Raw genomic sequence first — 16555 nt, forward strand, 5'->3', positions numbered from 1 at the left:
CTGGATCCTTTGTCCCCAAATATATTTTTGAAATTATACCTTTCTGACTCCTCAGTTAACTCCTTGTGGTCCAACATTGTAGACTCATCTGCAAAATCTCTTCATAATTCAGTCTTTCAATTGATATAGGTAAGAATTTGAGATGATATTGCCTGTTATAAAGGTAGGCTGGAGGGGGGTAGATAACTGTCACTTCACCTATGCACTCAGGAGAATCATTGTTTTGGAGATCTTATTTTTAACATCAACTTCAAAATGAAGACACAAATTTGATCAGTTCTCAGCAATTCATGTAACTGGTCAGTAGATCAGAGGAACAGATTATAAATTATGGCTTTCTATAAACTATAATACTACACAAAGGGAAAAAAAACACTGTTCAAAACACTTCCAGAAATCATTAATGCACTTTCTTGGAACTATTTGCCAAGTAATTGAAATATATTTTCAAAAAACCTTTTGCATTAGTTTCTTATAAAGTTATAATTTTAAATTAATTGGTTCTTCAATTAAAACAACTAATTTTACTTTTACACATCCTTTGTAAAATCTATACAAGTATCAAAAAATAACTTCTCAGCTGATACATTAAAGTCAAACAGTAGCTCTCCCATGTTTTTTATGGTGATGTAACAGCTTTAAAGCAGATTTCCAATTTAATAGTTTGGATCACTAAAAAACTGATGACTGCCTTGTTTAATTTGAAACAAACCATATTAGTTTGCTTGAAAGTCATTAAGTTCATATTACTATCATTAGTATAATAAAGTTGAGAGTCAAAGATCAAGCTGCTGTCACTGGTATTAGTTATCCCAGTACTTAATAAAGTTATTTCTGCAATTTACTCTGAACTCCTCTGTTTTTTTGGTGTCTAAATTGAAAATACCTTAGGAACCAGTTTTAAGATTTCACAAACCAGTTATCTTCATTAATTCATTTAATTTGGGACTCTGGGGCCATGAAGTGACTGCCAATTTTTATTTTCATTTTGCTAGTTTTGGAACTAGTTCTTGAATCAACTCTCAAGACTCTCTGCCTTTGTCAATAAAGAAAATTTTTAAAGTCCCACTCAATAAAATTAGTGTAAACGTTCACATATTTAATAGTACCTTTAAAATAAGCATTACTACATTAAAATGGTTCCAAAATGAATCTATAAATGGTCATATAAATTAAAAAATACAAACTTAAAGTAAATAAATTTAACAGCTATGGTATAAATAATGGTAAACGTATAGTGTACCCTTGAGTCATTAAAATGTCTTTTAAGAAAGATAACAGCGTATTACCAGAACTTTAGAAGCCATAGCCATGATTCTCAAACTTCAACAATGTAAATTTGACTTGGCCACTGCATTCTTCATTGAGTAAATTAATGCTATAATTTTCAGAATTAAGTCCCAAGTCTTATTTTAACTTCTTTTCACACTCAATGTTGAATATGTGGCTCTTTTCAAACAAGTGTGAATAAAACAAGTGTGTTTATTTTAGAGATCCATTTTGCGCAGGCTCATTCGACTGAAGGAATCTCTGGGAAGAAAAAGGATATCATTATAAACAAACTTTGCATATTTCTTTAAAATAGGTTTTACATTTTTTTCTGTCAAAGTTATCTCAAAGTTTTGCCACTTAATAACTTTAAAACTTTTTGCACCAAAGTTGTTATTAACTTGCAAGTTACTCTGCCTTATACATGTTCTGGCTTACAAACTTCTAGATTGACGGTATATTACAGTAACCACTTTACCAAGTGCTTTGATCATTTATTCACTTGCCCAGTAGACGCATTAGATATTATGATAAATAAAACAAGGAATTAAGGGATAATGGGAGAGATTTCAGAAAAAGATTTTTTTTTTTTTGCGGTTATTAAAGGGCAAATGGCAGGTGTTTATTATTTAAAATATTAAGTCCTAAGTCTTAAATCAGTGGTTCTTAAACTTTTGGATTTTACACTTAAAAATTCAGAACCCCAGGAAGCTTTTATTTGGATTGTAGGTATTTACCATATTAGAAATTAAAACTAAGAAAATTTCAAATTATTTTACAAAATAACCCATTACATAAATAACATTGTTTATTAAAAATAACTTGCAAGAGCCTGGCCGGACGTGGCTCAGCGGTTGAGCGTCAACCTAGGATCCAGGCGATCGGGGTTTGATTCCCAGTCGGGGCACATGCCCGGGTTGTGGGCTACAGCCGATCAATGACTCTCTCATCATTGATGTTTCTATCTCTCTCTCTCCCTCTCCTTTCCTCTCTCTGAAATCAATAAAGATATATTTAAAAAATAAATAACTTGCAAGAAATCTTAGGATAATTGCATGCTTACATATTTAATGTCTGGCTTAATAGAAGGCCTAGATTCGCATATCTTTTACAGTATCGTGTTGCATGTAGTCTCTGGAAAACCACTGTACTCTCACAAGAGAGTGATGGTGAAAAAGGCAATATTTGGTATTAATATAAAATTAGTTTTGACTGAGGAATCTCCTTAAAGGGTCTCCGGACACCCTCCCACAGGAGTCCCAGATCACACTTTGAGAACCACTATCTTAATACCTTAATATTCCAGATTTTTTTAAATCAGTAAAATAAAAATTTGAAATTCTAAGGAAGTTTTATTTTCTAAGTTGTGAAGATTTAATAGAAGAATATTCCTCAATACCTCTTAATGTGTTTTCCTTTATCCTTAATTTCTTTTACTTATGCTTCCTGCTATTAAGATTAATCTTTGAGGTTTACAATCTCCAGGAAAGGAGAGGGCAGGTATAAAAGTCATGCTCAGCTTTGAATTTCAAAGTGTGGTTTTTCTGGCTCCAGGGAAAGTAGCAGTATTAAAAACCAGATACTGTTCATAAGAGCTTTTCTAAATTCCAAAAAACTTCCTGTGAACATTAAGAACTGAAGCTTGGAGAATTGACCATAAGGCAAAAAGCTCAGGATAACAGTGTAAGGGAGTTTCCTTCAGACAGGAGGAATACAGTCTTTCCATTGAAAAGAGTGGGAGAGATTCGAAGGAGGTGAGACAAGCATTAGTAAACTGCCAGACTACCTCAGGGACCCAGCACCCTCATTCCAGGATGTTTAACTGGAGTATAAGACTGGTGGAGGGGGTTAGAGGCAGCAAAAAGGCAGAAAATCCAAAGTGACTGAAGGAGATACCACAGGTGGAGGGGACTAGTGTTGCTTCCCACTGGCAATTTTAAGAGGAAACCACCTAGGGTGCTCGCATCAGTATAGGACGGTGGAAGCAAAATAATATTTTGCCAGAGGGAAGATCTAAAACAGGCCCTCTGGTCTCCCTCTTCCTGTAGACTGTGGAACAGATTCAGACAGTCTAAATGCTTCCGGTAGTGGGCATGACACAGCAGGCATTTAGTAGACATTTTTTGAATGAACGTATGATTTTTTTCAGAGGTCTACAAGTACAGAAATACTAGATTACTGAAGAACAAGGATGAATTCCCAGCTGATCAAATAGCCAGTTTAACTGTCTTTTGTAGCATATTTTAGCATACATTTACGTTGTTTTCTTATAAGCAACTTCAAAGGCCTTCTAAATATTAATCAGGTAAGTATAATTTAATAGCTTTACTGTTATTAATTCAGAGAAAAGGGTGGTAAAATATTGGTGCCACAATAATTCAAGTTGTATATACATTTGGATTTCAAAATGCCAAAAAAGCAGTTTACCTTTAGCAGTTATGCCCTGTCCAGAATCCAGGTACTAAAAACTAAAATGTTAAGCATCATTCTTGGAAATTTACATGCCATTTAATGTCCACAACCTTTCCAAGGGAAGAAATTTTAGAGGAGAAATCTAAAAATTAGATTACATTATTTGCTTAAGTACAACTAGGATCAGTTGTAGAAAATTCCAAGTTATTTCCATTTCTAACTTTATGTGTCACACTTAGAAAGTGGAGAAAAATACGCCTTGATAGCGGGGCTACATGTTTTAATACAAACCTAGAACACTGCATACTACTGACTGTCAGGGCTGAGGGAAACAAATACCTGGCTCCTGATATATTCCAGTGAATTCTCCCACAAAAATACCAGAAAATGTGACAGGACTTTAAAAGGAATAGTTTTAAGAGTCCAGAGTTATTACATGTGGTGTCCTGGTTAGTATGAGTACTTAACACCACTTTGTGAACCTTGAATTACAGAAAGAACAAACATCTTGGAGACTGATTCATGAAAAGATGATAAAAGACTTATACTAGTTGAACTTGTCAGGAGGCACAATATCTGAAACCATGTAATAAAATTTACACTAATTCACTATTAAATAATTGAAGCAAGTTTTATTTTTCTGAACATATCACAAATAATAGAAAAATAAGCATACCTGTGGCAGGTGACAGGTAATACTGCCTTATATAACTGAGGGATCTTTCTGTTTATCAGAGGCTGTAGGGCTTCTTTAAGGCGATGATAGTTTCTCTCCAGTTCCCTTTGATACTCCTTTTGATCTGGCCCAATTAAGCTCTTATTCTTTCTTAAGGCATCCTCACACCTAGAAAAAGAGTGTGTTGTCAAAAACTTTCTTCTGGCACAGTTTGAGGGCTTAGTGCTATCTATATATTCACCATGATGAAGACATTCAGTTTCTTGGTTGAATGTTAAATATCCTGTCTTGTATTAGTCTTAAGAAAAGGAACAGATGATCAACTGAATTCCTTAAAAATCTAGCATTCCACTTTCAGTTCTCATTTAATTGAATATTCTATATTTTTATTCAATAAAATTTAAAAATAAAATTGTATATTTTTAAATTTGAAATGTGAAGCTCCCCCCCCCATATTACCAATAAACTAAAAGCTCTAAACTAAAAGAGAGATAACCACATTCATTTATGAGGCACCAATGGCATCTGGCACAGTGGTCTGCCTGTGTTCCAATGTTTCTTAAATGAATAGCTATTGAAACAACTTATTCACATATTTAAGAAAAAATATCTGGACTCTGATAGATAAGTAAAAGGATATTAAATAAAAAGCAATGTATGCATATCACTACTTGCAGAATGTAGCTAAAGTGACGCTCAAAGGAAAATGTAGAGCGTTCCAAAAAGTGTACACACACACTTTGAATAATTATAAAGGCAGTGGTTATTAAAATACATTTCATTTTCAAAATTGAGCTATCAACTGTTAAAGTGTGTATACATTTTTGGGAGGTACCCTGTATATAGCCTTAAATGCTTATGTTAGAAAAGAAGGCTAAAACTGAAGAGCTAAGCAACCTAAAAAGAACAGAATAAACTTGAAGTATAAGGGAGGAAATAAATTTAAAAGTGTTATAGCTCTATATCAATATATACAAAAGTTGGTTCCTTGAAAAAAATAAACTAAGCGCTGGCAAGATTAAATGAAAGAAGCCTAACTATCCCCTACTAGAATTTAAAAATGAGATGAATACAGAAGTTTATAAAGGCACAGAGGATATTATGTATCAAATAAATCTGAAATTATACTTTTCTAGATTAATATAATTTACCAAAATAGACTTAAGAAAAAATGTGAATAATCCTAAATCCATCAAATACATCCAATCAGTCAAATCACATATCTATCCACAAAGAAAACACCAATATGTAAATTCTACCAAATACTGTAAGGATAGATAATCCCAATGTAACCATTATTCCAGAGTATTAAAAAAAAATTCGGAGTATAGGGGGGAAAAAGAACTATTCCTGAGAAGAATTTCTGACTCATTTTTCAAGGCTGGGATACCAAAACCTAATGGGGACTACTAGAAAAAATTGCATTTCAATCTCACCCTTGAACACAGTTGCAAAACTTCCAAGTAAAATAGGAAACTTTTACCAAATATTATGTACACACACACACACACACCCCTCATTTGATAAGTTTTAAATTTGTCATGATAAAAAACAGCATAACTACAAATAGGTGGGAGTGTCTTTAATCTAATTAAGGCAGCTACAAAAAACCTGATGTAAACATTACACTCAATAGCGAAAACATTTCCTTTTAGATCAGAAACAAGAAAATAATGCCTCTATTACTATTACCATTCAACATAGTGCCAAAGATCCTAAACATCGCTGTAAAAAGGTTCTACAGATTATTAGAATTAACAAGTGAGTTTGCCAATATTCTCATGTAAAATATAGAAAATTCAAATGCGTTTCTGTATACCAGTAAACAAAACATAATTTTAAAAGACACCATTAACAAAAACAAAAGTATTAAATACCAAGGAATAAATCACGAGACACACAGGCCTCCACAGAAAATTAAATAATATTAAGAAAACATTTAAAAGATGTAAGTAAATGGAGAAGGACACAGACTATTTTTCACTGTGAACCACTGTCCTAGATTTTCTCTCTTCAATTGTCCCTTAAGACCCTTATTTTTACACTGTGGCTTTGGACACTCTCAATTTGAAGATATTTATGTAGGAAGTCTTGAATACCTTTTAGTAAAATCTTTGAAGCAGAGTCGCAGTTTATTATGATGTCTGAAGAGTTTTGGATCACTGGGTATTTCAGATAGAAAAACCTGGGCAACTTCCAAAGGCCCCTGTAAAAGAAGAAAAACAAGAGGTGTGTTTTGTCTTCTCTAAAACCAAAAGAGAGAGAAGTTACCTGAATGATTTTTCTTAGCACTGAGATGGCTGCATTTCAACTTGATGCATATATCTATGCCTATATTAAAACTCCAGAGACAGATCCTGGCAGTAGGTTTTCAGTTTTTCCTAATGCCAAATCTACATTCTTGCCTACTACATTTAAATTAACCCACTAGTTCATTTTTCAAAGAAAAAGAGTAGGAGCTCAAGGATTGACTATTGTATTCATTAATGTGTTTTGCCTTGAATTTTTTACATTCTTTAATTTATCCTCGATGTAAAAGTTGTTGGGCTACTGGCAATCAATTGTTAATCCAGATTATTAGACTTGATTTCCTGAAACAATGCCTCATTATCCTAAATGTGTTCCCAACACTGTGAATTAAAGATAATCCTTTGAAAGTTATATTATTTGGAGGTAAAAGCTCCAAATCATGTATGTTTTAGGGGGTAAAGGTCTCAAAGTGTCTGCTTCAGTTCTGCTAGGGCCTTCTTCGGCGTTATTCCTTTAACCTAAAAAACAGGTAAGACATATTATGTAAAATCTTACTTGAAGCCTGTCTGGATTTTCTCTGACCTCGGAATAGTCCCTAATCATCAGCAAAGAGACAATCAGATGCCTTCTATCTACATATGATAAATCAACAGTACTATTTTGTGTACATATATTATTAAAAATTTCAAAATGATTCCACATTATTTATTCCTCACAGTTCACTATGGCAATCTGGAGAAAATAACATCAGGAAGCCTCTGAGAAAGTAGGCATTTACATGCACATACATAGCTCTGAAAATGAACTCTCCTTTTTAGAGCATATTCAGTACAAACTTAAAGGAAAGGCTAGTTTATATTTTTAAATGAATCAGTTCCTTCTTAATGGAATGTTTAAGAACAGATAGGTAGAAAAACATAAGCAGTATAGAAGGCAGGAGTGAAAATCTTTACAATTAAGATTATACTAAAAATTTTTGTTTTTCAGTTTATATTTATACTTTCAGTGTCTTTTGCAATCATTTTTAACACCTTTTTTATTTGATTTGGCACTTATTTGTGATCTTTGTAAAATACAATAATAAAATCATTCCAAATTCCATTCATAACTTAAACAGCACTGGCAGAAAGCACCAACCTGATTCACAGTTGTGCCCACAGACCCCTGGAGCACCATCTGAAGCATTTTGGGATCTGCCGGATCCTGATGTGTTGCAAATGCCAACTCCTGTGTCTTTTTCTGCATGTCCTCAATAGCAACTTCAATTGGTGTTAAGATGATCTGGATGAAATAACATTTATTAGGTCAGTGTACTGATAGAAAACTATTTAATGAGCTTTATATATAATCAATAAAAATAGGAAAAAAAGTGGAGACCAATTGTAAACCGTCATCTAACAATAAAATCCCAAACTTTGGATGCCTTATGAAAAGTCACCTTTTAAAGAAAAAGCTGAGGGTGAAGTAGGGACTTAGAAGCCTAAAGTTAATGATTCAAAAAAGGGTACAGTTCTAGTATGTTACTACGTGAGGGGTGGTACGTAATGGCACATCCACATTGTTCTTGCATGACTAATTCTGTTTCCCCATTTGTGAACTTACCTCCTCTTTATGAGTAACATTGACCCTTGTCTTAATATAAGGAAAAGCATGAGAAGTAGTCAGAATGGTCTTCCGTTTGAACTGCTCATGAAGGTCCCCATGGGCACGGCCATCTAGAGTGAAGGGTGTACAGTACATGAAACGGCGAAGATTATAATTTTTGTCAAAATATGTGATTCTGTCCTTCATCTCATATGTGTCAAAGTATGGCTCCACGTAGGTAATCTGAATATACGCCTGGGAAGGGAAAAAGTCCTTTATTTTCTCACTGTTAAATCAAACTCAGTCTTTCTCCAACAAAATCACAGTCTCAAAAATATACCTATGTGTCACTCCAGTCTCATCAACCATACCTTGTTAGGATCTAATTTACACTTGTCTACAGGATTAGAATCCTTGATTACTTCAACCACATCCTCTCCAAATCTTTCTCCATAAAATCCCTACAATAAAGAGAAAGAAATCTTTTACATGAAGTTAACAGTATTAGAGACTAGAAAAGGCCTCTGAGGGAGACTCCTAAGCAAAACTAGGCGATTTAGTAAGTTTTTGTACAACCATGTTAATAATCATAAAGTAAATTATAAATAAATTATATTTAGCCTACAAATTAGCCCAGTCTCAATTCATATTTATTTGATATTATCCCCATCTACTCACTTAACAGAAAGCAAAGACAAAAGAAACTCAGTATCTTTGATGTATAGGATCTTACTTTTATTAAGTTTGATGTGGCCTGATTTCTTGCAAACATGGGTCAATGAACAAGCACTCATTTTTATGAATGATTTAATGCAATGTTCCAGAATTTCAAATAAAAACACTAACCTGTTGAAGTTTTATATAGGTTTAGATTTTGAAAAGGCAACCCTGGGTCAAGAATGTAGTGACTTTTCCACATGACATTGAGTAGCAGCATGGGCAATGAATGGGAGCTATTCAAAAGGAGAAACTAATCTGAATCTTGAAAGGAGAAAACCTACTCTTTCCCCAAAGATATTTTTTATGATTAAGTTTGAGAAATACTGCCTCAATATTTCCCCAGATTTACTTAATTTCTTGAAAAATAAAAAGTCACAGTTTAAGCCAATCTATGGAAGTAGAGCTCAGTCAAGTCACCAATAAGAATAAAATATTCAAGAAATTAACATCAGTTGAGAATAAAAACAAGCCTAAGGGCAGTGCTTCTCAAACTCTTATGTGAATACAAATCACCTGGGATCTTGTTAAAATGCAGATTTTGATTCAGAAAGTCAGGGAATAGGGCCTGAGATTCTCTCCTAGGTGAAGCCAACGCTTCTGGTCCCTGAACCACACTTTAAGTGACAAGAATAGAGAAAGGCTGGAAAGGATAACTACAGCAGAAAAGATTGACTAGAAGATTGACTAGCCTTATAAGTATGAAAAATAATCATTTATGGTGAAAATTAAGAAACTATAAAAGTTAAGGGATCCTAGGAAGTGCTTTCAAGGTATGATTTCAGTCTTTAACATTCTAAAAATATCTCACTGGCCTGGCCAGGCGTGGCTCAGCGGTTGAGTGTCGACCCTAGGATCCAGGAGATTGTGGTTCGATTCCTGATGAGGGCACATGCAGGTGCTCAATCCCCAGTTGGGGATATGCGGGAGGCAGCCGATCAACGATGACTCTCTCATCACTGATGTTTCTCTCTCTCTCTCTCCCTTTCCCTTCCTCTCTCTGAAATCAATAAAGATACATTAAATAAATAAATAAATAAATAAATAAATAAATAAATAAATAAATAAATAAATAAATAAATAAATAAATAAATCTCACTGGAAATCACTTAAGCCAGAGATAAAGCTCTTGGGTCAGAAATTTCTTGGAGTTCTAATTCCATAATTAGATGCTACTTACTTCCTTATGCTTTTTTAAAAAACAAAATGTGGATAATACTATACATTTCTCCATAAATTATAATAATTCTGAAGGGTACAAGGGTTTTTAAAATATGTGTGAAAATAGTGTCTCAAAATAAAGTTAATAATATTGTTTTATTGTTGTCATAAAAGATTTGAAAGAGTATTATTGTCCTTATCAAAATTCCTTGTACTCTAAAGGACAGCTCATTTGGCAGGATCTGGATTGTTAAATGATTCGATCTTGATCTGAAAGTCTATCACTACAAATTAAAGATGACATTTTATGAACCACCACAGCATTCACCTCCAATCTGTGAGATATCTCTGCAAGTTTGGTTATTGCAGGCTCCTTGTAAACAAATTCCTGTTCATCCAAATCCCCGAACTTGGTTCCATAAAAACCAACACGAAAATAAGTGCCAAACATCCGCTTACCATCCTAGGTTTAGGAAAATAAAGAAACTTTAATACAACATATTTTGTTTTTCACATTATGTTTAGATCACTGTAGTATAAAATTCCCAAAACATTGCAAAATGTTTTAATTCAAAATTACAATATTTTATTATTTCTCAAATGAAGGTAAAAAACAAAGCAAATAATCTTTCCTTTTTCATTATTTCCAACAAATAACATTACGTAATTGGGCTTTCACCAAGTAAATATATCACATATGGTATACGCTTTTTAAGGTTTGTACCAAGTGACTACTTCACAATGGTTTATGTTTTAAGTCCATATACTTGAAATAAATTCACTTATTTTCCTTATTGCAAGAAAAGATACTTGGCATAACATGAAGTGTGTCTTAACTGTCCTGAAATTACAGCATACACTACATAAAAACACTAACATTTTTAAATAGCCTCATATAATCTCTTTACATATATTAAGTTAGATCATAAAAGTTAGGAGCCAAATATAGCACCTGGTATAGAGCAGATAATCAGTAAATGTAAAGACCATCCAGAAGCAGTAAAGCAAAAATTTACAATCAGTATCCCTGTGCTGATAAAGATATTTTTATTTGGATGAGTAACTAAAAGTGGAATAGAAAGGGAAAATGTGAGACTGAAAAATAAAAGGGGAAAAACTGAGAGGAGCCGGTTATTCTACAGTCCTCAAACCACCCACTTGTTTCAAGTATGAAGTACACTAGAGTCACTTTTACATAGGGCATTTGGCAACAAATTCCTTCAATAAAGGTAAAATAGTGGAAGCTTTCTATGCAAGTCTTTCAATTTAGATACAAAGATACTTCAGAAGGATTTTGTGGTGGCTCCTACATACACAGGCACATGTAAGTATTTTAGTCTAATCGGTTCTATACTTATTTTTCCTATACTGAGTTCTTACTGAAAAGGCAAAGGGGCATGCAAAATAAGTCACAAATGTCAGATAACCAAGCAAAATGGGAAATTCTGATCTTTAACTCACCAGTTTTATAATACAAAAAATAAAAAAGATAGTGACCAAAAATACCCCATTTTTGTCCAGAAGAATTAAAGTTTTTTTTAAAAAAAGTCTTTGGAGCTAAAGAAACTTGAGGTTTCTAACTTAAAATTTTTTCACAAGTTATTTTATTTCAAAATTTAACATACATAAAAATTAACTGATCTCTATCGCAAAGGAAATCTTTCTAGATAGAGTAAATGTATTCAGCCAAAATTCTGATTAAAACCATCAATATGACAATGGAACGATATAATAATAGCAAATTTTGACATAATCAAGGAATGAAGAAAGCACTGCATGGAAAATAAAAAACTATTTGAGGAAACTAATGATTTGTGATCGTTATTTTTCAAAAATATCATATACACAAATATTCCTACAAATATTAAAATATTGTTATTCTGGCTGTACTCTTCTGAGGTTTCCAATTTAAAACACTATTTCAAATCTTCAATACTGCGGCCTTTTAACTATTTAAAGACAGCTTTTACAATTTATTTCCTTTAGTTAAACTTTCCAGTTCTCAATCATCTTCATAGGAGAATAGTTACTATCCTGTGTGCATTTTATTTGTTTTTCAGTGCCACCTTTTTAAGTGTGGTACCTCAGAAACAGACACAATACTGCTATGATCTGACCTGATCGGTGAGGCTAACTGCCTCCCTGGGTCTGGATTTGAGTTTTATTATTGCACCTTAAAATTGAACTATGAGCAACCATTTAGACTCTTTATTTACTTTCCATACTAACACGCAGTTCAAGGAAAGACACTGAGTGCTTATGATGTGTTAGCCACTATTCATCAGTAAATGGAATATAAAAATAAGATTTGGTTCCTCAAGAGAGTAAAAAATGTAGGAGCAGCAGAGGATGGAAAGTTGAGTCTAAGTAAATTTATTTTCTACTTAGAGTTCTCTAGTGTCAAACCACTGACCTATCAGGCTCATGAAAGCATTAACACACAGCTTCATCTTCAGGAAAAACATCACTTCATCTTTACTTCCTCTTCAGAGGGTGGACCACAGAATGATATGTTTTCCTTTGAATTTTTTTAAAAAAAACAACACTTTCCTATCATCTAGCCTATGATTTCCTAACATTATCTTCCTCTACTGTTAGGAACTTTTTGAACTTCCCATCACACCCCCACTTCAGCTTACTCTTCCTCAGCGGCAGTTCTATCACTGATTCCACACTCTTATGGGTGATGAAACTATTCCAGACAAGGAAATCCACCTACTCATCTATCCATGTTTCTAATGGTTGAAATGTCTTGTGACAAATCTATTAAATCTGTTCAAGTTCTTAAAATCTGTGTTTCATAAGGAACATTCTGTTGGGCTGGTTATATTTCCACAATGACATTGCTTCTCTAACTTCTGTCCTCACCCAACTGTTGTCTAGCGTGCGTCCTTCAAGCAGCATACCAGTATTCCACGGTGGCCATCCCCTTCCCTCCTGTTAGATCTATTCCTTTTAAAGAGAACACGCAGCGCTGGCCTGTGTGCCTCACTTGGTTGAGTGTCGTCACATGCACCCAAAAGGTTGCCGGTTCGATTCCTGGTCAGGGCACATGCCCGAGTTTCGGGCTCTATCCCCAGTGGGGGGCGTGCAGGAGGCAGCTGATCGATGCTCTGCTTTCACATTGATGTCTCTCTCTCTCTCTCTCTCTCTCCCTCTCCCTTCTTCTCTCTCTAAAATTCAAGATTAAAATTTTTTTTAAAAAAAAGTAACATACTTAAAAGGAACTCTTTTTTTTTTTTTTTTTAAATATATCTTTATTGATTTCAGAGAGAGGAAAGGAGAGGGAGAGAGAGAAACATCAATGATGAGAGAGTCATTGATCAAGCCCGCAACCCGGGCATGTGCCCTGACCGGGAATCGAACCTGGATCGCCTGGATCCTAGGTCGACGCTCAACCGCTGAGCCACGCCTGGCCGGGCAAAAGTAACATACTTAAAAAAGAGAGAGAAAACACTTTTATCAGTTTATTTAGTCACAGATCTCAACTTGGGAACATAACACCTCTTAGATTTTATTAACCAAATTGTGTAAATATTTCAAGTAATAGTAATAATAATGATGATAATCACAAATATAGTAACAACAAAAATAATAATCTCCAACATTTTTTGAGTACTTAGTGTGTGCTAGACATTGGCTGTCCACTTTCCGCATTATGTCAATTCTCATCAAGCTCTGAATAAGGAACCATCCTTTCCCCCTTATCTGAGGATACGGAAAAATAACTTGCCTGAGGTCACACTTGGAGACCATACAGTAGTGGAGCTGCGAGTTAAATCCCAATATATTTGACACCTTAGTCCAAGTTCTTGATTAAGCCATATACTCCCCATACTCTATACTGGTATACAAACACTAGGACATAAGTATATATACCATCTTACACTTCCCTGATGTTTTCCTTGAGAATTTTTGAGAATTCCCTTGAGTAATTACTTGGTACTTTTCTCCCTGTATCTTACAACACTCTCTACTATGAATACAAATTGTCTATTTTGGAATACAAATTGATCACTATTTCATAAAGATATAAATGTACCTTTTAAAAATGAAACACACACACAAAATATGAGACAGTTATAAAAATTTCCGAACAGAAATTCGACATTTCTTCTTTATAAAAATAATTTAAAATGCAATAATAAATGATTAAAGCACATTATATTTCCTATTATTTTAAAAAATGGACTTGGGGAAAGTGAACAATAAATAGCGATCGAAGTACTGAAACTGGCCAGCAGTTTAACAGCTACCATGATTCATGAAGGGTTTGTGATTTTGCTAAGTGTCAAGTTTTAGAGTTAATCATTTACATACACACACAAACGCGCACACACATCCCCCAAAAGCTTTGCCAACTCAAACAATTTATACCAAATCAAGGAGCATAATGAAAAATGAAACACATTGCTAGTATAAAATGTAGAAGGCTTTTCCTCTAAGTCAGAGTCATTCTACAATGTATAAATTATCTTTACTGAATTTCAACCCAATGAGAGTTCTTTGAGAATACTAGGAAATTAGCTAGAAAACATAGTTTTTTAGAAAAAATGAAATTACTGAAGTTTTTCGAGTCAAAAAGAAAAATATTCACAAGATAGGAACTTACCACAATAGACAATAGTAAAAGTAGGGAGTAGGGTCAGCAACCAGGGGCAAGAGAGAAGAGAAAACAGAAGGCATTTTAATTAGGGAAATTTCAAAACAAATAAGCAGCAAATGGTAGCAAACACATTTTTTAAAAAATGCAAGCATCCATTTAAGTTTCACAAGGAAAAAGCAAAAAACAAGCGTGCAACAATTTTAGAAGCTACAAAGCTAAAGATCCAGTGAAAGGTAGTGACAAGATAAAAACAAGAAGATAAAGTCTGTGCGACTTTTACCATGCAATAAACATGATGACAGAATGATATTAATATCATAACCAGTGAAAATTATACCTTTCAGGGGTCGATTTAGCATCAAGCAGACTAGTAATAAACTGCTCAGAGGTTTCCATATATCTTCTTTTATGTTTACTTTTCAGCTAATTCCATTTCATGACAGGAAATCCATAAGGAACTTTATCATTCATAGATACCCATGGCCATTCTCTTTATATATGTCTTAATTGAGCCACAGAATGAAGGATTCTATACTAGGTATTAATAAGGTCATACACATTTCATCTGGAGAATTAAGGTAGATGCAAAAGTACAAAAGAAAAAGGTGGGAACCAATTCAGAAATGGAAAAAAATGCAGTAGTAACATTTATTCCTAAGGTTTTCTATTTGGGTCCCAAGACAAGGACTGCAATACAAAACCAAACAGAAAGCCTAAGCTTAGTCAACATGAAATGGACTATACAAAGTGAGAGGGCAAAGCAGACAACTTCACAAATACACCTAGCTTTAAATAAATCTCATGTATTAAAATACTCTGCTTTACCTCATCAAAATAAATTAGAACACATTTTAGAGAATTCTTTCCTTTACAGGAAATTTAAAACAATGGCAATCAGTTTCTTCCTGGCATTTTCAGGTAAGAGTTGATCTATATATAACTCATGAGGCAAACCACTTACTGCGTAAAAGGAAGCACAGTTTTCATTAAACACTAATTATCAAACACTGTCAGAATATGAGGTCAAATTCAAGTTCTCTCAATTTCTTTATCCCTCCCCTCAACAAAATTTAAATGACAAAAGTGAATTTCTTTCCTCAGGAGTGCTTCTACTCAGGGGAAGTGACTCAAGATCCAATGAACACATTCTTTCATCAATTCTAAGATGCACACTTTTTTTGGGCCTACATTTTAACATCTCTGTAGTTGGCATTCATCTTGCAACTGATAGATGTTGTGATTTAATACACAGGTTTCTCTTTTCTTTCTTAAATGCATATAAATTAATGGGATGTCTTACAAATGATGGCATCTTAGATCAGATGAAATACAGTATTTTCTATTTACACCTCTGAGCAATAACACATAAATCGACCTCTGTAAAATGAGGTGAAACAATATGGTTAAAAAAAGAAATCTGTGTGTAAATGTTGATGAAAGAAAATGCTTCAAGGGATAAAAACAAACTAAAGTGATGACAAAGTGGCTCATTTACCAAAGAACCTCATTAGTGTAGTATGGATTTCCATGCACTGCCTACACCTCTTAATAAGAAATTAAAAAAACAACTTACAGTATTTTAACAGAATTTCTTTGGTTAATGAATTCAGTTGATAGCAGATAGCAACAGAATGCCCACAGCTAGCACATGTGGGCAAAGCATTGGCATAAGAAATCTGATCAAATCAATCTATTAGTGTCTTTAACTAACTAAAACATTACCTACCTCCCAGCCAGTACTCTGTATAATAAAAAGTAAAAGAGGGCAGGTCATAAAAAAAATTGTTTAAAAAGAACAAAAAAAGGCCAAAGGAAGCTCAGTAGTATAAAGGCACCGTATACCATAAATTCTTCTCCAAGAATAGAAGACACTAGGATAT

The 16555-nt window shown here is 33.8% G+C and overlaps 1 protein-coding gene across 7 annotated transcripts in view; it reads right to left on the reverse strand.

Annotated features, from left to right (window-relative positions):
* Positions 1–225: 225 nt before the first annotated feature.
* The window catches only part of DOCK7 (dedicator of cytokinesis 7), a 149871-nt gene continuing 133541 nt past the window's right edge, over positions 226–16555 (reverse strand). For 4 of the 7 annotated variants that reach the window (XM_081146127.1, XM_081146128.1, XM_081146126.1 and 1 more), the window contains 8 exons: positions 16402–16416; positions 10398–10523; positions 8563–8652; positions 8210–8446; positions 7745–7888; positions 6457–6563; positions 4358–4525; positions 272–1530 (listed from right to left, as the gene is read on the reverse strand). In XM_081146127.1, the coding sequence (XP_081002253.1) occupies positions 1488–1530; positions 4358–4525; positions 6457–6563; positions 7745–7888; positions 8210–8446; positions 8563–8652; positions 10398–10523; positions 16402–16416 (930 nt within the window). In that variant the 3' untranslated portion in view covers positions 272–1487. Of the gene's footprint in view, positions 1531–4357; positions 4526–6456; positions 6564–7744; positions 7889–8209; positions 8447–8562; positions 8653–10397; positions 10533–16401; positions 16417–16555 lie in introns of all 7 variants that reach the window. The other 3 variants (XM_081146123.1, XM_081146129.1, XM_081146124.1) reach the window with 2 other exon arrangements.

The sequence above is a fragment of the Miniopterus schreibersii genome (assembly GCF_964146895.1).
Source record: "Miniopterus schreibersii genome assembly, chromosome: 8".
Lineage (NCBI taxonomy): Eukaryota > Metazoa > Chordata > Mammalia > Chiroptera > Miniopteridae > Miniopterus > Miniopterus schreibersii.